Raw genomic sequence first — 25,029 nt, 5'->3', positions numbered from 1 at the left:
AGGATTTATATTGACATCAAGAACATTTAATAAACAACAAAAACAAAAAATAGACTAATAACTAGTTTCAGATGATTTAATATTGGATTACAGGAAGGCTAGTTTGGCCTCATAAGTAATTCAATAAAAACATGGAAACATATTTAAATGTCTTTTTTTTCTCCGTTGAAGAGATACTCAGGACCTCAATATGTGACTGACGCTATTTATTGAAAATATATGGTTAATCATGCACAAAAGTCCCAGTACACTATAAAGCAGCTGGGTAATTCCCTCCAATAGACGGCAGTAAAATGACATTTGGCGCTGCCCTTTTATTCAACGAAGAAGAAGTTAGCCGGAAGTTACGTTGAATGTTGTCATGGCGTCTCACTAGTAAATGAGCGAGCTGCGAAAATTATAATAAACATTTAATTTGGAATCTTGAAGGTATGTACGCATGTGTGACAATATAATTTTACAATATCTGTCTTATATTGATAGAGTTATTATGCTTAACAAAATGATAGCTGATACTTTGATATTTAACTGCACTTTGTTGCCAATGAGCTGCACCGCTAACCTGCCATGCTAGTCAAGCTAACTGACTGTAGCCGCTGTGGTAGCTTTTGTTATACTTTTATTCAACTCAACACTGAAGTGAATACGCCATCTATTTCACCCCTTTCGTTTATTTTCTGTTTCATTTTGTTATCAGGTTGATGTAAGTTTATTCACTTTCTGATCACCAGGACCAAAACAATGAGCACTCAAGTAAGCATGACATGTACAGTACACAGCCTCTGTTTTATATGTTGAATCCTATTGATTGTTTGAAATGGCGCAAACTGTCTTTAACTTTGCTTGTTTATTGATTTCAGTACAGTATACTTTTCAAGCAAGAACACGGTGAGTAGTGATTTCGGAAAATCTCACTTTGTGGAGTCATTCATGTGTACCCCGTCTATATGTAGCTTATAATGGGAACTGTGAAAGGTTTTCTCTGACTTGGTAATCACTTAGAGTTTTTCTTTTGAATCTTATTTCTGAAGACAATCACTTTAAATCATGGGGAGTGACTCATTCAGTGGTTCCTCCATCTAGAAACTGAGCATCAAACCCTTAATTTCCTCCAATCTGGTGCATTTATTTGTGGCTTTTCTCTACCCATTTATGGTGGAAGTATATATGTACAGGGTGGGGAAGCAAAATTTACAATATTTTGAGGCAGGGATTGAAAGACAGTGTATGACCAATTAGTTTATTGAAAGTCATGAGAATTTATTTGCCACAAGAAAATGTACATAATAGAAAATGTTTTTATTCTATGTGTCCTCCTTCTTTCTCAATAACTGCCTTCACACGCTTCCTGAAACTTGTGTAAGTGTTCCTCAAATATTCGGGTGACAACTTCTCCCATTCTTCTTTAGTAGTATCTTCCAGACTTTCTCGTAATAGTTTTGCTCATAGTCATTCTCTTCTTTCCATTATAAACAGTCTTTATGGACACTTCAACTATTTTTGAAATCTCCTTTGGTGTGACGAGTGCATTCAGCAAATCACACACTCTTTGACGTTTGCTTTCCTGATTACTCAAATCAGGGCATGGGCAAAAGTTTCTGAAAAGGTATGGATAATAGTGTTAGGTATGATAATGACATCAATATATGTTTGGTTTCAAAACAATTGACGTAGTGCCTGCTGAGAAAAAAACAACTAAATGTTCATTGTAAATTTTGCTTCCCCACCCTATATATATATATATATATATATATACACACACACACATATATGAGAAAATTTTAAATTCCAGCACCAGGTGACCACTTAAAACATGAAGTATCGAAGGCTTTAAGGCATCATGGGTTGCTTTCAGATATTTCATCTTTTCACATTTAATGTTATTCCTACTGATTCCAAACACACATTGGCCTGATTTCCTTCTGTCCTCTTTTGCTTCTGTTTTTGGGGGAGGTAAACTCAACAAAAGCTCATTAGGTCCCTGTTGGTGTAATTAATAATAACTAATTTATAAAAACTTTAACAGCTCATATATCTTTAACTCTTTGAGTGCCAGACAGTTAAGGGGATAATAAGCCTTAAAAGTGCCACAGAATTTGGCCGTTTTTCAGTATTTCGCGTCGTTTTCATAATATTTGAAGAATCCTGCAGGAAACCGCTCGGTAACATCCGACCGATTGCTGATTAGATCCAAAACGCACCGGACGCAGCCGATTCATTATTGATCGTAATTTGCATAATTTATAATAATAATAATAATCTTTATTTATATAGCACTTTTCATACATTAAAAACTGTAGCACAAAGTGCTTTACATATCAGTTTAAAAATCAGTACCGCCCCCCACCCACTCACCCGCACACACATATACATGCAAACCCACATATACATGCAAACCCACAAGCTCACACATACTTAAGAAGACTGACTGAGCACGGGTAGACCAGAACAAAAATGTACAAGTAAAAGTAAAACATCAATTTAGGAGGCGCTGTCTCAGGGAGCCATCCGCACCAGGAGGCAGCCGCCAACCCCGGCGACCAGGCACCAGCAACACAGCCCCGTATCCCAACTAGTGGGAGAGGGCCAACTGGGACCCCCACCCAGAAACACCGGAGAATAAGAAACATTAAAAAGATATAAAAATATTATTCGGTCGCGTGACCTCAAATTCCCGTCTGCTTGGTCTCAAAAGGGGGACACAGAAAGAACGTCATCGAAATGTGAGAAAGAAATGGGGGTGGATTGTTTGTTTGTACACAAATGTGGCGTGTTCTCCAAAGCCGATCTGATCGGCCCGTGGCACTTTAAAGGTTGTTTTCGTAAAGCCGATTTAATCGGCCCATGGCACTGAAAGTGTTAAGCAGGATTCATCTTCATGTTGAAAATGATGAATATATCACATATATATGTGATTTGGGGGTGACAAAGAGTCCTACAGCATAATTTGACCAGAACTGACTAAAAGACTGATCAGATTTAGAGATTAAGACATTACTGTGGGAATAAATGCACAGTATGACCATCTGTATATCCAAATATATACTCTAAACATAGCATTCTTATGAGTACCAATTAGGTGAAAAATAATTACTTGTTTCTAAAAGAAAAATCTACAAATAACAAAAGAGCAGTAGAATGATACAGAAACATCCCTACTAGAAAAAAACTTACACCAAAATTTGGCAAAATCTTACCTTCTTTGTGATGGTATTTGTTACAGTCTCTTTCTGTGGGATTGTTGATATAGACATGAAGTAAAATATTGAAGAACACAACAATTTATGTACTTTTTTCCACTACACCAACAATTTTCCAAAAGTGTAAAAAGAGATTGCTGTTTGTACTAAATTTTAAACTTACTCCATCTCAGCACACGATGATGCTATCTGGACGGCAGCATGGGGTAAAAGTGAGGCTGATGGTACAGAAACAATCGTCACTGGGTCACTAGATGACATGGTGAAAGTCTGGAAATGGTGAGAAAATGTAGTTTTTCTACTTTCCTATTCATGCAATGACTTTATACTGTTTATCAAGTGTTCGTTGAGTGTTTTCTTGTAGTATAGACAGGAAAACACTGAATGGAAAAGCACGTTGTGTCTCAGATTATTTTTTTCATATCACTGCACTAATACACTTTGCCATTCTTGGCGTGTGTGTGTCCTTTCATGTACAAAGAGAGGATTCAGATTTACACTTTCCATCTTTTGCTGCAGTCTAGCTGTACTTAGTTCCAGGTCATACCAGTCCAACTCCTCTCAGACCTCATAGTTAATGTCATGAGAAAAAAAAATGTATGTGAAGATTGAAGTGAACTTTTCAAAATCCCAAAGCTCTCCTCCAAATACATTTTAAGTTATGTAGTTTTGAATTTTTGGTGCCTCAGCTAAATTTCATCATTAGTTTCTGTGTTCTACACCTCACCACCTGCATACTTTTCACTGGGATGGCTTTAAATTTGTACTCATCATCCAAGAAGCCTAATGGGTAATCTGGCACATGTATTCATGCATGTAGTTGTGGCTGAAATTAATGAAGATGTATTAACAACCCAAACATTAATTGTGTTTAGTTGTATCGTGTCTACAGGTCATTTGTTCATGCATTAAACAATAACAGCTGAATATAGACTCATCTCGCTGTTTAATTCCAAGATATCGTTGAGAGGAAAAATGGCCTGTAACAGTGTTATAAGTGACTGTCATGAATAACCATCTTTGTTGTCCTGAACACGTAGGTCAGATGAGAAGCTGGAGCTGCAGTGGACCCTGGAGGGCCACCAGCTGGGTGTAGTGTCAGTGGACATCAGTCACAACGGAGCCATCGCTGCTTCCAGTTCCTTGGATGCACACATCCGTCTCTGGGACCTAGAGTCTGGAAAACAGATCAAATCCATGGATGCAGGACCAGGTAGAGCTTGGCGTCAGGGGACATTTCTTATATACTCAGTGATTGGTTTATAATATCTGGTAGGATGGCATGGTAAGCAAAGGAATCATGCTTGTCTCGGCTGTACACAAACCATGTCAGTCACTACTCCAGAGTTTTCCATATCATTAAGGTGTTTCCAGGTTTCTGTCACTGTTTATCATTGTGCAGCACTTGTGCTGATATAAGGTTACTGTAAAGAAAATAGTCAAATAACTTGATCAAAACACCTACAGGTGATAACAGATCATCAATTCTGTTGAGTTGCACAGCAAGCTTGTTTTTTTATACTCACCTTTCAGTAACCCTATGTTGTGTGTTGTGAACCAAGCTGCACTTTATCTAAATGTCATGTCAACTCTTATTAGTAACGCTTCATTGCATTCAGTGGTTGGTCAGGGTCGGTGGATTAAGGGCTTTTTACTTCCCCCTTGGACATTCTCTCTATAGTCATATTTGTATTCCTCAGAAATCAGCGTCGGTTGTTGAAAACCTGGATTTCCATCTTTGTGTTTGTTGTCTTAATGCAGTTTTAGCTTTAACTACAGTTAGGGCTGTCATGATATAAAAAATTGAGTTTACTATTAAATGTCAAACAAATATTTGTGATCAACAGTATTGCCTTATTATTGCCTATTCTGTTAACTTTGTGTCATCACTGTAGTATAGTAGTATATAGTAATAGTATAATGATTACACCTATGCTACATGAGGAAGGTAATATAGAATTTTTAAACATATTGTTAATTGTATTTCAGTTTGACTTCTGTGAAGAGAAATTGAACATATCATACAATTCTGTGTACAAGGACCAGACATATGCGTTCCTCAGTTTCTTTCACAATATATTCAATGTACATCTGAAATATACAGGAAATATGTAAACAGCATTAACAACAATGCATTTCAGAAAATGTGTGATTAGGATAGAAGCTACATATGGGTTTAAATGGACTGAGAAAAGAATAAAAGACAGCCAAAGTATAAAGAAAAACTCATGGACCATGTGCATGAAGCCTTGTATAATATACCACCAGATTATTTAAGAAAACTTACAGTTAACTCAAGATCACTAAACCCTAATAGAGATCACACTAAATTCTGATTTACTTGTAGAAGCCATTTAGTTCCATTTTTTCTTGTGTGTATTTTAGTGCTGTGGACATATTTCCTGCATTGTCTTGTATCTTAATAAAGAGACTAAGGAATAAAAATGCATACTCATTACAACCCTGAAAAAATAACAAGGTTAAAGGTTTCGTAAGACTTTAGCTGTTTTTTAAATCACATGATTCAAGATAAAATCCCATTACTGAAACATTAAGCCAATCAAAACAATCTATACACTTCCGTCAAAATATTTTTAACAAGCAAACTGGGCAGATCTGATCTAACTTAAACATTCAAAACCCATTATTAAAACATCACATTACAACGTCAAAATTAACTGCACTAGTTCTACATTGAACATGAAGAGTGTGGCACAACAAAGTGACAGTATTAAAGGAGCACAAGTCAAATGAAAATAATTTTAAAGTATGTTATTTCCACGCAATTGTTTTGATAGAGGGGAATGAAGACAATTATCAAAATTAAGTAAAATACGATGAATATTTCCTGTAATCGTGATGATTATGTATAATTGTGACAGGCTTAGTACCATTTGGGTGTACATTACAGAGGAGGTTTTAGTTCTAAACCACAGATATGAAGTATTTGTGGTTGGCCAATAGCAACATATATAAAACATTGAGTTTGCACATGTCAGTACATTGTGTTACTTTGGTAGTGATTGCTGTAGATAGTGTTGTTAAAAGAAGTGATTTCATAGAAATATTTGCTGCTAAGTTCCACTTTCCTTCTGTTTTTTTTATTCTCCTCTTCCAGTTGATGCATGGACAGTTGCCTTCTCCCCAGACTCTAAACACATCGCCACAGGAAGCCATCTTGGCAAGGTCAACATCTTTGGTGTGGAAAGCGGCAAGAAGGAGTATTCTCTGGACACTCGAGGAAAATTTATCCTGAGCATAGCTTATGTAAGGAACAATGAATTCAGATTTTGTTTGGCTTAGATATGACTGTTGAAGCTCAGTCTTGTACAAGACGTTACATGAACTCACTTTGTTTTGTGTTTTTCTCTCATTCACATCACCGTTTCCCAGTGTAACTCTAAAACCTTTTGTTCCTCTGATCTACAACTTATTTTTATCCATTTTCAGAATGATTCATCTCTCCAACATCTGTTCATGATAAATTACAGGGTTTTATTGTTTTATTCTGTTTTTTTTTTTGTTTTTTTTTCCAGAGTCCAGATGGAAAATATTTAGCTAGCGGAGCTATTGATGGAATCATTAACATCTTTGACATCGCCACTGGAAAGCTACTCCACACGCTGGAAGGTACGGTCTGTTATTTAGACTGAATTTAATGCCACATGAGGCTACTTTTATTACAGTTATTATTTGGAAGTGGAAGTGTATGATCTGATATATATTAAAGCTAATAAAAGTATGAAAAATGCAGGAGATCCTTTGACAATGGTTTATAAAGTAAATTGACTGTTTTAAAGGCTTTATGTGAGGATGTGGTAAGATTGGTAAATATTTACAGCTACTTTTTACAAAATATCTGTATTTTTTTTTATATTATACACTGGAATACATGATATATCACTTCACAAACAAGTATATGTAGGTTAATTTGCCATTCAGTGGTGTTGAACTAATGAAGATCTGGAGTTGGTCCCTGAGCACCTTCAATGGCAGCTCACTGCTTCTAATGTGTATAGATAATGCTAATGCTAAGGATGGCTAAAATGCAGAAATTGAACTTCCCTATTAAGACAATACATTGACTTTTTATCCTTTATTAATAGTTTACCATAGTGGGTGTATAACCTCCAGCCTTTTTGGATGAAAAAAGAGCTTCTTTCTTTTAAGTGTGAAAATCTGTAACAATCAGTCTGTCTCCTCAGGTCACGCCATGCCCATCAGATCTCTCACCTTCTCCCCCGACTCCCAGCTGCTGGTCACAGCTTCTGACGACGGCTACATCAAGATATATGATGTGTGAGTGCAGCTGGCAGTGTGTTCATACTCTTCACTGTTTTCAGTTTGGATTCTGTCACAAACCATGTGCTCCTGTTTTCAGGCAACACGCCAACCTGGCAGGAACACTGAGTGGACACGGATCCTGGGTTCTCAACGTTGCCTTCTCACCGGATGATACCCACTTTGTTTCGAGGTAAAGTGTAACATTTCAGACGTATGCCACTTCAAAGCAATCTCAGAATCTGCGTAACCGTCTTTGTGCTACTAAATCAAATAGCTGATGAAACAGTTAACACTCAAAGAAAACACTGGCAGATCTGAAGCAGGAGAATTTTAACTCAGCAGGGTAATTATCAGAGAGTAGCAGCTAGAAGTTTTGTAACCTTAAGCTTTCAGAAAAACCTCTGAGCCAACATACAGTGTGAAACATGTAACACATAAATGTCCTCTCTCTTCTTCACCCTCAGTTCATCTGATAAGAGTGTGAAGGTTTGGGACGCCAGCTCCAGAGCATGCATCAACACTTTCTTTGACCATCAGGACCAGGTGACAAAGTCAATTCTGTGTCTGCACTTTATCTGGAAAGTTGAACTGCAGAGTTTGTAGAGTATTTACAGCACTTCAACAGACCATCTTTGGCATTTAGTTTATCATTCAAAACAGAATCTTGTCAAATATGAGGAATCAATTGAGCCACAATTTTTCAAAGAATTTATGCATGAAAGGGTGATAAAGTCAGTGGCATCAGACAAATATCTGTAGAATATATGTAACAAGGTGTCTGCAGGTCATTTACAGTAAGTATTGACATGTCTTATGTTCAGTTGAATTGGTGGACTCATTTTATTTAATGTCAGTATGAGTCAGATTCTTCTGCATGAATGTTCAGTTTCTGTTACAATACCTTATTTTGCTCTTCCCTTTAAACTGTGACTTCTCTGTTGGCCAAATGTGGGTTAACCTAAGTCACTCTAGTAATCAAATCCCTACATAAAACCTACCTTTGCATAACAAAACAAGTTTAATACTTATCTGTAGATGTACCTGCAATGTTTGAAAAAGAAAAAGATGATTGGTCTAAAACTCAGCAAATGTACTACTTTTTGAGACCATTTTGCCCATTGAAGTGTCACAGAAAGTTACGTAAACTGTAGGTGAACTATTGTGTCTCTTTGCTGATTCTAATCCATATTCAGAGGGAGAACATAGGTCCTCTGTAGGTTGTCTGTTGAGGAAATCAGTTTGGTCACAGTCATGTAGCGGCCGCTTACACAACCCCTCTGACGTTTCACTTCAGGCAAAACCAATTATCCCAGCTGTCAGATCTCTGGTTGCAGACACCTGTAGGGAGTTTTATACAACAAAGCTTGTGATTACAATAGAGCTGCTCCTGTGAGGGGAGATCAGAGACGGTTTGGTCCGTCTTACTGTTTTAGTCTCACATGAAATGGCTGCCAAACCAGGAAATCTACAGGGACAGTTTGCAGCCAATTATCTCTGCTGCTTTTCTGCTTTGTTCTGCTATGTAGAGGATCTTCTCCATGCCTTCTCCGTTTAGTTCATAGCCATCTAATTCTGATCAAATGAGAACTATTTAGTTGCAATCCTGATTTATTTGTGAAATAATGTAATACAAGATCAGCTGTCAGTTCCATAAAGGGGTTATAGGTTTGAGACCTGCGGCAAATTTGATCTGAAGTCTCTTAAAAAGTGTTAGAAACAGACAAAAACAAAACATGGGTCATAATTTGTATATGACAGCATTATGGGATACATAATGAGAACAGATTTCTTTTTGTTGAGTACTGTAAATATAAAGTGATGAAGAGACTCTCACTTGGTCAGTGTCAGATGACTTGAAGAATACGGTCCCAAAATTTGGCGGCAAAATATTTTTTATTAGAAGTCTTCCTAAAGGTAGAAGTTTAAGTCTGCAGATTGAAGCATGAGTATGATAAGCCACTTTTTGTTCAAAAAAAGTATTTTTTCTTGGAATTTAATGCAAATTAGTGTTGTTTGAGATAAACTAGAACTAAACAGACATGTTCAACAGATACATTTACAGCAGACATGTAACCCAAGTCTGGATATTTGTTTGATATAAACCTAAGTCCAGGTCTGTCTCTCTGAAACTCCATGTTCATGTATTTTTTCAATGCTGTAAATAGGGTTAAAGTTTAGAGGACACCATATACAAGAGGATTCTTTTTGTTTTTTAAGTATTTGTTGGTTTTCCATTCATAATATGGAAAATATTGTCCAGTATGGAAATATACTTATCATATACACTGAGACACCAAAAGAAAACCAACTTTGATCTCACTCTTGTCTGGTTTGTTCCTCAGGTGTGGAGTGTGAAGTACAACAGCACCGGCTCCAAGATCATCTCAGCTGGAGACGACCGTGCCATCCACATCTACGACTGTCCCATGTGATGATGGGAGGCCAGTAACAAGCAACCACATGAGAAGTTCCAGGATTTCAGAGTTGTTCACTCGATTCATGGAGTTGATGTTGGCATTGGGGGGAAGGAGGGGAGGTGGCAGACTGGAAATGTCATGGATTATTTTGCACTGGCCTGCAGTGGTCAAATAAAGTTTTTGTTTTTTTTTTTTACTTGTCTTTTTTTTTCATTCTTAACCTCATCAATTGAAAAAAGAAATGGCAACAACATTATTAGTTTTATATTTTAGGATAAAGTTAGTTGGAACATTTATATGTGGTATGGTGTGACAGATTTTGTGTTTTGACCAGTATCCTTGTTTTCTCAACATCAAAGTACCACCTTGTGCTCCCCCCAGTGGACAAGCCAGTGTACTGCAGCCTCAGTATATACAGAATTACAGACATTTCCTTTCATACAAATCATTTTACAAGTTACAAACAGCGGCAGTGATTCAGAAGTCTTTATTACATTTCAGAAGTTCACGTGTTCAACGCTTAAATCACATCAAACTGCACATTTAACAGTTCAACACATTAAATAGAGACAGCTCACCTAAACACACACCTTCCTCCATACAGGCAATATGCTATTTTGATGTATCGTGTCAATTCAGAAACAGCAAACGAAAAGTTTAATCCAGTACTGTTGTGCTTGTATTAACTGGAAAGTGCGGTTTGCAAACACCAGAGCAGAGTATAAAAAGGATGAATGCTTCAACCTTCACTGAGGTGTGTTTACTGGCAGTGGTCTGGCTACATTATTTGCCTCTCCATCTCCATTATCAGTTGTTATAAAAATAAAATTGGCAGTTTATTGACCTTCAATTCATTAGCAACTGTTGGAGTTCAGTTTTGCCTGTGGTGCGATGGTCCTGCTGCTCTCTGTCCTTGTTTCCGTTTAACCAAACAGTAAGTGGTTTAAGCTGATTCATGATCAGAACAGTATAAATGTACATTAGCAAATGCAGAAGGAGCCCATTTGAGTCTGACATAAAACAAAAAAAAAAGTTGGTTTACTTTTGCTCTATTGCTCCCATCTTTATCTCGTGTGTTGAGCTTTACATTTTCTTGTCTTTGAACATCTGACATGTTCATTGGCACATTTAATTCATCATATCTGCACCATTGTTTCAGTGACATAACCTCTGACCTCTGGAAATAACTCACTGGGACATGGCTACAATATATAAAGGCTGAACATCAAACACCTACAGAGATGGATTTATTCGTCATCCTTTGTGTAAAGAGAACTATTGAAAATAATTTTGGAAATACTGCTTAATTTTTTTAAGATAACTTTTTTTTTTTAACTTATTCTTTATTCAGTTTAGACTTTCGTTTCTCTAAGAGATACACATTATGTTCCTTTAGCTGGAATGAATTCATACAAATGTCTCTTGCTTGTCGGTGCAGAAATAACACTCAAGTACTAAGCATAATTTACTACTAAGCTGGAAAGTACACAAATTGTGCATCAAGTCTTAATCTTTCAGAACATCTGTTACAATCACTTTGGTGCAGTTGTTTAGTATTATTAAGATACAGTAGATGAGCCATTAGGCTAAAAGGGATTTGTTTACAATCCTTCTGGGAGCAACATCTTTTAATCATCAGCTAATTTTTCAGAATATTGAGGTTGCAACATTTCACAGTGAACTAAATAGGCCAATAGAAATGGATCTGACAACTGGAAAATAATATGTAGTATGACAATGACGCAGCGTGGTGGTGGAATGGTTGAGGACACCGACCGAGGACCACATTCCCTCAACCACAACTCCCAGTCTGGATTAGCTCTGTGTATGTTGTTCTCCATCAGTCTGCCACTGCTTCCCGTTTTCTGGTACTGTTCACTTTCTAATAAAAAGGCACAAAAAAGGCCCTAAAATACACTTAAAAACTCAAAGACACAGCTCGTGAAGCGGTTTCCCTGTCACAGTCAGATCAGGGTTAATCCCTGTTGAGGTCCAAAGTGGCCCCTGCTGGTCTCCATCACCAGTGTCTGGACTCGATCAGCTCAGCTCGCAGGCTCAGTCTCTTCAGAGTCTCGTACCCCACTACGATGAGCACCGATGTGGGCGTGGAGGAAATGATGCGGGCCGACAGCCCCTTGGTCATCACCCAGACGCCCTCCTCCGCCAGCAGCTGCTTGAACGTCTCGATAATGGACGATCGTCCCTCCACCTACGGCAGACAAATAATAAACATACGGAAGCAGCATCGAATTCAGCTCTGATGATGTTCTGAACAGTGTACATGACTGATTTCCCATCATGCAGTTCCAGTGGTCAAATACAGTAGAAGCTCCTATTGCAGGGGTGGGCAATCCTGGTCCTCGAGAGCCGGTATCCTGCATGTTTTAGATGTTTCCCTCTTCCAGCACACCTGAAGGTCATTATCAGGCTTCTGCAGAGCTTGATGATAGGCTTATCATGTGGTGGAAGAGGGATACATCTAAAACATGCATGAAAAAAAGCCCTCGAGGACCAGGATTGCCCACCCCTGTCCTAGTACGAGTTTATTTCATTCCCTGACAAAGCTTGTTTTACGATTTACTCGTTTGACAAATCAATTTTCCCTATTGAAATTAATTGAAATATAATTAATCCATTCCAGCCCCCAAAAACCACCCAAAAATCCCTCTTTAAGATTTTTTAAACCAGGAAAGGTGCAGTTAGAGCAATTAGTTTGTATTTATTTAACTTTTATTGAAGCAGGTTGGTCCCATTGAGATGGGGGATCTCTTTTTCACGGGAGACCAGGCCAAGACGGCAGCGATACAGGTACGTAATTACAGTTTACAATAATAAAAGCATTTGCAAACACAGAAAAAACATATACAATCAGTTGAAACATTTACAGACTAACAGCCTTGATTCCATATTTATTATGTTTGCCTTGATTTATTATGTTTATTATAAAAATGTAATAAAACAGAATGCAAAAGAAATAAACTGGTTTTATTAATGTATTTATCTGAAAAGGTGAGATGATCTGTGCACGAGGGAGACAGTGGAGCAAGGAGGAGAAGGAGGATTAAGGTTTAGGAGAATCTCCTTCCACGAAAACGTCAGGTAGAACAACTTCTATCGTTGTGTTTCTCACTTCACTTAAAGGGCTCATATTTTGCTAAACCCACTTTTATTAGTCTTTGGTACATTTATTTGTGTATTTTGACCGTAATAGTTCAAAAAGTTTGAATTTGAACCCTCCAGGTGCTGCAAAGCTTTGTTTATATTCCTTTTGGCAAAAAATCGAGTGGATTTCTACAACCTGTTTTAATTCCTGCTTAACTTGTTACGTCACGACATTTGCACATGTAAGGTCAAGACTTCAGACGAACATTTCTCCGAGTACGACATAACTGTTTATCAGCAGTAGTGGTTGTAGTCCACACTGAAAATATGTCCAAACTTCAAGCCGATTACCTAAAATGTTCAGTTGTTAGTTGAACGGGACAGAGCAGCACAGCTAACAACCTGGAGGGGGTGGGGCAAGAAGTGGCTCATTTGCATTTAAAGGGCCAGCGCTAAAAACAACCTCTCATATCATTACTCAGAAATAGGGTTGAAGATGGACCTGTGAAGTTGAATTAATGAAGAATCTAGACCCAAGCAGAGCATTTACAGTTTATGTAGACCACAGGGAAATGTTTTAAAATGCATAATTCCATTTAAAAAAAGCAAAATATCACTCCTTTAATTTGTGCGTTTAGGCCTCTCTTTCTGCATTTCACGATTTTACATTGTATGAGCAAATTACTCATACAATGGTGCACTCATACTGCAAAGTTCTACTGTATTCTACTGAAACTACAGGTTTTACAGCTTGGTCTCAAACTAAACGTGGCTGGAAAGTAAAATCTGTCACAAAAAGTCTATTAGTACAACTCATGTTTTTCACAACTATCCAGAAATGAACACAAATGGATGATATTTTATTACACCTGTACGAATAGAAATAGCTCAACACAAACAGTTTCTGTCCTTCGGAGAGGCATTAAACCTGCTGGTCTATAGGGCTGATGTTCATAAATGAAACTCTGCGCTTGAATATCTTTGTATTTTGTTTAAATTATACTTTACATAGGGTTTACACCGTCTCTAATCTTAATGAGACAGTCAGTTTGCACCATTTCACTCTATGCATGAGACACATTTTGCTCCTAATCTGGAAAAAAAAAAAAGACAAATTGCTTTTAAATTTATAATCTCACCAAAATGTCTCGGTTAAATATATATCGTAGTGATTCCCTAATCAGACATCTTTATAAGCCTATTCCAGAGCTTCGAATAAGTTAATGTTAATGAAGCTGTGAGAAACTAGAGGAGGCTTGAGCTGCATTTTAACGAAAACCTCTGATGGTAAAGATCAGAGAGATTCATGACAACACAGCCTGAAATCCCCTTTATCCACTATTTGAAGGCTGAGCAACAAGATCTAAAATGTGTCACAATAATAAACTTTTACGTCAGTCAGAATTGCTTATTATCAAGATAAATGTCAAAGCATAATTTCTTTCACATTTTAAAGCTGATATGCGCTCCTGGCTGAAAGCTGAACACGTTGAAATGTGGTTTTCAGCTTTTCTTTATGGACAGAACTAGATAAACCCTTGCCAAAGAAGAGAACATTTCACAAAGCTGAAACAAACACTGCTCAGCTGCCTATAAGTGCAAAATACAGGCCTTCCTCTTCCTCTTTTTTGTGGGTTTAAGCAGAGTAGTGCTCTCTAACACGCATATGAATGTTGCAGATCAAGGTTTTGGATGCCATTTAAGCTTTTAAACAACAATGCATGTTCAGTGAACGTGCTATATTGAGAAAAATATTGTATCTCTAAGTTCTGGTTAGTATTTCCAGCATTAAATTAATAAAGAATTTCAAGCAAATGACTGTTTAAATAAAATGCTTTCTATTCAGTTTTCGACTCATAACATCCTATACACACTTTAAATGATAGTGAGCTGGTTGGAATAAATAGAAGCTATAAATAAAAATGTTTACCTGGACTCTCGCTCGAACTACATCCATGGGATTAGTGATGGTGGAGGCAGTAGCGGCTGCCATCGGTCCTGCAAAAGCCTGCAGAATCAGGTGTGGACACTGACTGGGCGCTAGATAGGACAGCTGCTCTAGGGATGCAAAGGACATGAAGACAATGTAAGGCTAGAACTTTTAAGGTGAAAGAATCAGACGATCGCCCCAGTAAATATGTTTTGTATTGTCATTGTTCCAGATTTTCACTTAAACTAAACAGATTCACTCAGTTTCTTTGAACTGGATCTGAATCATCACTGTAAACGGCTTTTTTCAAGTGGTTTTGCGTCAGCTGTTTATTCATCATCTGTGCATTACCAACAGCAGAAATCAGTCTACAAAATAACAAAGCAGCAACAGAACAGAAACCCCTGTGTTTTGCAGGTGAAATGACTGCTTTTGACATTAGAATCTGATGGCTGTAGATCTCCTTCAGAAACATCTGCTTTATGACATAGCAGAGTACTGAAAATACTCGAAATATACTGCTGTTGTTCATAATACTACACTGTGTAGTTTCCATGATAGTGGTGTTCATTTATTGTAGGTAATAAAAAGGGGTACAAGACATTGCTAATATACTTAAGTATTGCAATATTGTGTTCGGTGATTCTACACAGATTCTGAAAAACACTATCAATGTATAATTAAATGCAGACTTGTATTAATATTGGTAAATTTGCAATGCCTCGTGTCACAGTTCATTCAATGGCACATTTCTTGTAAATTACATTACAATTCATTTTATTTTTTAAAAATCTGTCCAATTTCTATGACTAAAACTAAAAGGTCATCAAAATATTTATTTTCTTATATTTATTTACCTATACCGAGTTCTTTTTCTAGCAGTTACTACAATGAGCAAGCATACCGCTGTGTATTCTTTATACATTTACCCAAACTTAAATTAAAAAAAACCCCAATAACAATACATTAAAATACACTGTGAAACACTAAATTATAAAACCTGTTTCATCATGGCAGTAAATAGCCATAGTAATAAATACAATATGGATATGTACATGCAATCAGACACCTATCGGATGTTCAGTGTTTATAAGGGATCAGTGCTATAACAGAATGTGTGCTTGTGTGTGTGATAGGTTTCTGCTTGTGTTTTTTTTTAACCTATCTCTTTAAGCTCCTTTTATTTGTATGTTTACAGTTGATTTTTATTCTGTGTACAGACTGGATGGCACTTTTAAATCTCATTGTACTTGTTACTGTGACAATAAAGGTATTCTATTCTAATCCAGCTGAGAAATGGGGAAATACATATACAAGTTCATTACAAAGACTTTTTTTACAGCAAAAAAGAGCAATAAGAATTGTTCACAACGTTGGTTTTCGTGAACACACAAATCCACTATTTTTTACAATCTAAAACTTTAAAACTCATTGACCTTGTGGAATTCAAAACTATTCAAATAATGTATAAAGCAAAGAATAACTTAATACCGGGCAATATTCAAGAAATGTTTTATGAAAGAGAGGGAGGCTATGATTTACAGGGAAAATTAAATTTAAAGATTCGTAAAGTACGCACTACATTAAAAATGTTTCTGTATCACCATCTGTGGAGTAAAACTGTGGAACACATTGTGTGTGGAGATAAAACAAATATCTAATATAATTCAGTTTAAAAAAAGATATAAAGAATTGATTCTCGAGAGGTACAGCATTTAATAATGACAATGAGGCCTGTTTGTTTATGAATGATGTTGTATTGATAAATATGCTGTAATTATTGAAGAAAATTGTTTAATTGTTGAGTCTGTTTGTATGACTGTACTGCCATGAACATTTTGTTGTGTATAATTCAATTACTGCATTATGTATTTGTTATGGTTCAATGCTAAAATTAGGAAAAATGTATTGTTTGATTGTTGTATTAAGTTAGTGATAAAGGTGTAAAAGCACTGAGAGGTAGGATTAAATAAGTTTATACTTCAGACTTGAATTCAGACTTGTATGTACTGGAAGATAGATTCTGTCCATTTAAATGTTACTTTGTTTTTGTCTTAATTTGCTTCGTTTTGCTTTATTTTGTTTCTTTGCATGTTCTAAATAAATAAATGAATAAAATCTGAACTAACCCTTCAACATGCATGAGTCAGTCATGATAAATGATCAAAAGGAGGTTGATTATTTACCTGCATAAAAGTGATAAAAAGGCCACCAGAGTGCACTGTTAGGGATGTATGTGAGTAGCGATGCCACGTATCCTCTGTAAAATCCCCTGAAGCCGTCGGCTGCAAATATCTGCACCGTAATGTCACGTGTTTGCCCGAAAGTCAGTCTGCGTTTCGTTGCTGCAAGCATCATTTTGGGTTTAGCCTTAAAGCGAGTCATGTGCTCCCCTTGTCCTTGCATCATCAGGTGCTGTGACACCACATCTATGGGCACAGTGATGGTCTGAGCCACCAGGGACGCCGCCCCTCCCGCCACCACAGACTTCACCGTGTTACTTGGAGAGTACTGAGACACATACTTGCGTACAAGTTCGTAGGTGGTGATGTAAGCCTGTCCTGAGACCAGAGTGAAAGTGTTGACCATGAAGCCGCGGTACAGGCCTCGCACACCCTCTGTTTGCAGGATCTTAAAGAACGCATCGAAGGTGCCTGAGTAGAGGGCTTTTCCTTTCTGCACCTGCAGGCGGGTTCGGATGAGGCTAGCGGGGTAGACGGTAGCCCTGGTGGTCAACGTCATGAACACACCAAGGGAGTAAAACTTCCTCTTGTCCAGGTCCTCCCATTCGATGATTTGGATTGCGCCTTTTTGCTGCATTGTACCAGCCAAGGCAGCGCCGAGCACCTACAGCTTCATGTCTGAAATGACCACGCCTCGGACTGCCATTACACCTGGAATAAAGTACAAAGGAAAACTCAAGATGACCAAGACGGGGAAATAACACAGAAAAACAAGCACAATTATGACCCTGAATCTTATGTTACTTAAACTTATATGTGTGACTTGACTTAATGGAAGGGGGGCGAAGGGTGTGTATTCTTACTATTTTTTTAGTTCTTTTAATACTATTCAAATATTTTGAATTTATATTGTTTTTACTCAAGCACCGTCTCCATAAAATATATCTGAATCTCCTTGTGTATGCTTTGTGCATACAGTAACAATAAAGGAATCTTGAATCAAGGATTCAAAGGCCTTTAGATGCATAGTTTAGAATGGGAGTCATTTATCAGATTTAACAACATCCAGGAGGACAACAGGAGCTTAAAACATGTGACACTGGAGAAGTTGAGAATGAATCACACTTCCTTTTCTGTTTTGGTGAACCAATGCCAACAGACTGCAATGGTTGTAATGAATGGCATGGAATTGAATGCTTTTAGGTTAGTTGCATTTGTTCCCACAGTTTTGTCATGTCAAAATGCTTCATTAGTTTAGTATTAATTGCTATTTATTTTGCAGTGTACTAACTGTGTTCTGACTGTGCTGAGCATATTACTTGTGCATGCAGCAATAACTAAATAAAACTCACTCTATCTTATCAAGAGATATGGTTAATCAAATAGTACACATCTTGGTGACAAATTTCTACCATGTTAAAACATGTTAAAATAATGACGCTTTACTCTGTTCTAGGTCAGTTCAGTCTGTTGTTGTTGCTGTTAAGGTGCAAGTCTAAGCCTGACAGACCTGACTGACTCGTCACTATTGTGCAGGGAAATGGTCCCATGTTATCAACAACACATATCAGTCAACCACGAAGAAGAATGCAGTGGGTTGTCCTACGGGTTACAGTAACACAGAACTAGTATTTTGCATGTAACGTGCACACTGCACAACATTGGGTGCATCATTGCAGTGGATATGTTAGTGTTGAGTGAGTTAAATTGAAAGATGATGCGTTCCTTTACGGGTTGAAAAACTGATATCACTTAAGTCAAACTGAGATTGGATGGAAAATGCTAACAAATGCATAACAAAACTTAAAAAAGGACTGTTGTAGTTGAAAAGCTGACTTATTTTAGAGATATGTGGTTCTAAGAGGACCAATATGCTATAAAAAAAAAAAAAAAAAGAGTAAAGCTTTGGAAATAATTATTACACTGTGTGTGATTATTTACAAAAATTCAATACAATATCCCCATGATGAGCCATTTTATCATTCTGTTCACAGAATATCAATTGTTTCAAGAGTGTTTTCCAACAACAGATAATCTCAATTCGTCATCACTCACTTATCCATATAGTTATGATAGTGTTTATTACATAGTTCCATAGATGTTCTAGTTCAGTTATCTGTGCATCAACTGCATCCATGTGTTTCCCCTTACTTCCCCCCTTCTCCCTCTCTCCCCCAATCTCTCTCTATCACCCTCTCTTTTCTCCTCCTTTACTCTCTCTCTTTAACCCCAACTGGTCAAGGCAGACGGCCATCCTCCAGGAGTCTGGGTCTGCTCCAGGTTTCTGCTGTTAAAGGGAAGTTTTTCCTTGCCACTGTCACCAGTCACAAGTGTTTGCTCCTGGAGGATTCTGTTGGGTTTCTGTAAATTGGCTTAGAGTCTGGTTTTGACCAACTCTATATGTAAAGTGTTATGAGACAACTTTTGTTATGATTTGGCGCTATATAAATAAAATTTGATTTGATCTATAAAATTGGGTTTAAGTGTTTTTAATATAAATACAGCCTATTTAAGTCTTCATTCATTCATCTTCTGAACCTGCTTTATCCTCACTAGGGTCGCAGGGAGTGCCGGAACCTATCCCAGCTACCTTACACAGCAAATATTTCATGTGTGCTTTGCCAGTTTTTTCAGAATTTCATTGTGTATGCTCTGTGTATACAATGACAAAACTAGGAATCTTGATCTTGATGTTGAGCTCATGTTCACTCAAAAACCCTAATAGTAAATTTTGACTTTTGCACTACTTTGTTGCAGAGTAACGTCCATGCTGTGTAAAGTAGTACAACATGTACTGCAGTAAAATGCAACAATCAACTGATTAGAAAACATCATGAATAATAGTACACACACACTGACAGGGACTATGTTACTGCACCATAACTATTTGAACTTCTCATTATTATACTTTTACTTGGTTTTCTTGCAAAACTTTAACTTGTTTACAGTGTGGAATGGGTGGACTTGGTACTTTTATGATCTGACTAGAGCATGCAGCATGCACTGTGATAATCAGATGTGTTCAAAAGTAGACACACTTTGCAAAGAGTGGAAATAAAAAAAAGAGGAAATAACAGGAAATGAACAGCTGGTTTCCCAATACTGAAGGCCAGCATGGGAGACAACGAGGTAAAAGCAAGATTTGTCCCGATCTAAGTATTTTTTTCTACATAATAACACTCCAGAGCAGTGTCATAACATTACCAAACCACGTCATTGTCTAATCTTTGCATCTGTCTTTTATTTTTCCGTGATGTCTTTGAAGCAAAAGCAAACACGTGTAGTCACAGTATGTACTCGGCTGTGTGTTAGCTAGCTAACATGGGACATCCATGGACGTGCATCCACACGTAGGGGTTGGAATTTCACCCAGACACATCGATGATACGTACCTGTTAGCTCTGGGTTCCGTTGGCCCTCCAGTGTGGCTCGGGTTAAACGGAGCAGCTTTGCTAACCCGGTACGGCCTGTTCTGTTCAGGGGAGGTGGGTCATGTCTTCCGTCCATTACTGCTGCGGAGGAACAGACATTGTGAAAGGTGAAAGGTCATGCATGCTCACGGAAATTTAATGCCCGGTATTGTCGCTGCCGATACAGACTTTCCCCAACTCAAAACAGTGGAGGGTCGAGTATGGTTTGGTGTTCCAGATGACCGCTGGAAAGGTTGTGTTTACTCATCTCACTGGTTTGTGTAATGTGTCGATGGTGATACGTTCACGGTCATCTACAACCGTAGGAGTTTACAGCTACGCCTCCAATGTACAGTCCAACCTTGCTTCCATTAGCCCAAAAATCCACATTTGGAACATGTTGGGAGGTTTGGAAAATTAAAAGTACTGTGTAATAGAAGCGCAATGTCCTATATGAGTCAAATTTCATGAACAGGAAACACTTTGAATGCCAAACAAATTAAACCAACAGTTGCTGCTGCGCACTGTGACAACAGCTTATTGTTTTACAAGTTGCAAAAGGAACTACACATAGTATTTATAATATATGCAAAAGATCATTTGGGCACATGATGCAAAGCACTGAACAATAAACGACTTTGTATTGGGCTTTAAAAGTCGAAGTTTCCCTGAAGGCACCACAAATATCCTTGTAGGAGCCCAAAGCAACAGCACTTTTTTTTTATTATTAAATGTAATTATTCAGATTATACTACTACTAAAAATACTACTAAAAATACTACTACTACTAAAAATACTACTACAAATACTACTACTACTACTGCTACTACTACTACTACTACTACTACTACTACTACTACTAAAAATACTACTGCTACTATTACTATTTCTACTACTACTAACATTAGAGGGATATACAGTCTGTTATGTAAAATTTTGAGATGTAAAATTGTAATTTTGTTTGTAATACAGTGTTTATATGGTAATGTCCATGCTTTTGACCACTCGGATTTAGAGAAGGTTGAATTCCATAATGCTTTACCTTTGGGGGAAATTTTCCTCTTTTCATGCAGTGTATTGCATATATGCTTGTTATTACAGCTCGAGCTAAAAATATTAATGCCATTAATCAATAAACAAGGTTTATCTGTCTGTGATGTTTAATAACTAAGATGACTTTTCATAAGTAAGAAAATACCATTAGGGATTGCTTTGAATACACAGGGGTGATTCTCTGAATTCGGTGCCATTTGGGGTCTATGGTTGCTGGAAAAAAAACCCATAAATGACTATGTTTTTGAACACTGCATTTGGTGAAGGACTATTTGAACCTCTGTGAAAACATGTTTTCCCACCTTAGGCATTAAATGTCATTCAGTATTATGATTGTGTTTGTCATATATGGTGTATTAAAATCAACCCCATAATGGGACATTTTGACTTCAGTGTGACTATTATCCTAAAACATATCCAAACTAATTCTCTCTGTGTCTTGGGGAACGCCTCTCCCTTGTGTAAAATAACTCATCGTAAGCGTATTTTATTGTATTCTAACTAATTTTTATTTGAGTGAATATTACGATATGGTATTTAATGTACAACTGTGCTTCATAAATCATGAAAAAATACTTTTACCTTCAAATTAGATAAGGCTTCCATATATTTTCTACTTGTCCCCTAAGCGCCATTAACATTTTAACAAACATTTATCTTCTATTAGTTGTTATTATAAAAAATATATAAAAATGTATCAAGTAACAGGGTTGAGCACAGTGTAACGGGGTTGAATGCACTGTAACAGGGTTGAATGAAATCCAACATTTAAGCAAATTAAAATGAACTTTATTGAATTATGAATTCATGAATGAATAAAAAACGTACATTGTTGTATTCTCTGAACAAAAACTTCAGTAAACTTCTCTAAAATCTTGAACTAATAAAACTTTTCCAGCGTACACGCTCTCTCCTGAGATATTTTCCCCTTTTCTCAGGATCTGAATTTATTCGCGCCCTGTACTCCCTTTGCCTTTCTGCACTGGACTTTCCTATATCTGAAAATAATGAACATGAAATAACATAACAAAGTAACAACAGTCCAACCTTCAACTCCAGAACAATAATTCAATCCCGTAACAGCATTTTTTGTTACGGGGTTGAATGTTACAGGGTTGATGATTTTAGCTGAAAGTAGCCACAAATCTGCATTAGCTGGGATATGGGACACCACATGGCATGAGGAAAACAAGAATGTAATATATTTTACCAACATTATCATTTGATTTTTCCAAAACAATATTAAATATCATTCATACACGTAATGGGGTTGAACGGATGAGCTTGACAATGCCAGTCTGATGACAATAAAAACAATGAAATATAGGAAAGAAAGCATGTTAACACCTACCTCTCTTTACAGTGTCAGTTGGAGAAGACTTGAGTGATGTCACTTCCTGGGTGCTGAGGAAGTTGGACTGAACCATTATGTTTAAAAAGGGGGGAATTGGTGTTCTGTTACGGGGTTGAATGAAACTGAGGGACACGATTACATAGTGATATTTTATTTGTAAACTGTGTGTTTTTCTCCGATTTCTTTTATGTAGGTTAAAGTAAAAAATCAGGTCATTTCATCAATATAAAAAACTTTGACGTACAACTGTTTATTCTTGGTTTTAAATCCAATAAAAATATAACTTTAGTCACTCGGGACATGCATATTTGGGTGCGCAGACAAATGCCCACAAGACAATTGCCCACAACCTTAATGAAAAAAGAGACAAATGCCCACAACTTTATTTCAAAAATATTTTATTAGCAACAAAAGTAACAAAATTATATACATTGTTAGTAAGGAAATGCAAAAAACAGTACCTGTGATATCCCATCACCTCCGTATGTAGACATATTCATAGCTACTGAGGAAAAATGTTACATGTTAAATTTAACAAAGACTACAAGTCCCATCGCCTGAGGATTCATATGTGAAATATTCACCTCGACGAGTTATAAACTTAAAGAATATGTTAAAGTCCCATGTAAGAAAAATCTGTATTTGCATTTACATGTTAAATTGAACTGTCTATTGCATTTTTATTTAATGTAGCACATACCATGAAGCACCCTCACACAGATCAAAGACACTGTCAGGGACGGTCTGCGGGCAGTCAAGAATGCCATTGAAGACAATCTGCTTAAAAGTTACACATGTGTGTGTGTACAGGGTGGGGAAGCAAAATTTACAATATTTTGAGGCAGGGATTGAAAGACGGTGTGTGACCAATTAGTTTATTGAAAGTCATGAGAATTTATTTGCCACAAGAAAATTGACATAATAGAAAATGTTTTTATTCTATGTGTCCTCCTTCTTTCTCAATAACTGCCTTCACACACTTCCTGAAACTTGCGTAAGTGTTCCTCAAATATTCGGGTGACAACTTCTCCCATTCTTCTTTAATAGTATCTTCCAGACTTTCTCATAATAGTTTTGCTCATAGTCATTCTCTTCTTTCCATTATAAACAGTCTTTATGGACACTCCAACTATTTTTGAAATCTCCTTTGGTGTGACGAGTGCATTCAGCAAATCACACACTCTTTGACGTTTGCTTTCCTGATTACTCATATGGGCAAAAGTTTCTGAAAAGGTATGGATAATAGTGTTAGGTATGATTATGACATCAATATATGTTTGGTTTCAAAACAATTGACGTAGTGCCTGCTGAGAAAAAACAACTAAATGCTCATTGTAAATTTTGCTTCCCCACCCTGTGTGTGTGTGTGTGTGTGTGTGTGTGTGTGTGTGTGTGTGTGTGTGTGTGTGTGTGTACATGTAGCACCTGAGTATTCATAAAATATTCTCCAGAAAAAGAAATCAAAATTGAACTGTCCTTTTGCATTATTTTAATGTAATCACACATCATAAAGGCTTAATTCAGATCCTGTATCAATAATCTGCAGTATTTGCATGCTTCATAGAGTTCCCCCATTGGAATAATGCCATACTACAAATTGTGGGCATTTTTTTCCATAACAGTCTCTTTTTTCATTAAGGTTGTGGGCATTTGTCATGGAATCCATATTTGGCTGACCTCTACACTTACAGCAATCCATAAAAAATAAAAACATGATTTTCACAGTATGTTTGTGTGTTATAGTCAAAGACACATGGGCCTTTCCATTTCTGACTTAAAAATGCATTTTGTGGTTTACTGTATGTGAAAATATTTAAGGTAAACCTGTGGGACACTAAAGGCACCGAATTCAGAGAATCACCCATAGTTGTATTCTTTATTTGGAATTGGAAACGAATTTATTGTCATAAATTGTTCATATTTTAATAAGTTCCCACCTTTGTCAAAGAGGTCATTAATGAAAATAATGCCTTTGTTGTTTGTCTGTAAAAAAAACAGATTTCTTTCACGATATTTCATTTTTACAACATTTTTATTGTTATTTTGTCGGTAATAAGCGAATGGGCGTGGTCTTAGACTTCTCGGCTCTGATTGGT

The 25,029-nt window shown here is 36.9% G+C and overlaps 2 protein-coding genes across 2 annotated transcripts; one reads left to right on the top strand and one right to left on the bottom strand.

Moving 5' to 3' along the window:
* Positions 1-322: 322 nt before the first annotated feature.
* Positions 323-10,102, top strand: skic8 (SKI8 subunit of superkiller complex). The gene is made up of 11 exons (XM_030136380.1): positions 323-429; positions 698-753; positions 861-888; positions 3,374-3,479; positions 4,241-4,413; positions 6,319-6,467; positions 6,737-6,830; positions 7,406-7,499; positions 7,582-7,674; positions 7,949-8,027; positions 9,827-10,102. The coding sequence occupies exons 2-11, from the start codon at positions 742-744 to the stop codon at positions 9,914-9,916; spliced, it is 918 nt and encodes a 305-aa protein (XP_029992240.1). The 5' UTR covers positions 323-429; positions 698-741; the 3' UTR covers positions 9,917-10,102.
* A 270-nt stretch (positions 10,103-10,372) lies between these two features.
* slc25a44a (solute carrier family 25 member 44a) lies at positions 10,373-20,831 on the bottom strand. The gene is made up of 4 exons (XM_030136379.1): positions 20,509-20,831; positions 17,120-17,827; positions 14,934-15,061; positions 10,373-12,110 (listed from the first exon to the last, which is right to left on the bottom strand). Exons 2-4 carry the CDS (start codon positions 17,751-17,753, stop codon positions 11,919-11,921), a joined length of 954 nt encoding a protein of 317 aa, XP_029992239.1. The 5' UTR covers positions 17,754-17,827; positions 20,509-20,831; the 3' UTR covers positions 10,373-11,918.
* Positions 20,832-25,029: the final 4,198 nt, after the last annotated feature.

This window comes from Sphaeramia orbicularis, chromosome 6 (assembly GCF_902148855.1).
Source record: "Sphaeramia orbicularis chromosome 6, fSphaOr1.1, whole genome shotgun sequence".
Lineage (NCBI taxonomy): Eukaryota > Metazoa > Chordata > Actinopteri > Kurtiformes > Apogonidae > Sphaeramia > Sphaeramia orbicularis.
Note: the sequence above shows the minus strand (reverse complement) of the source record. Positions and strands in the feature narration are given on the sequence as shown.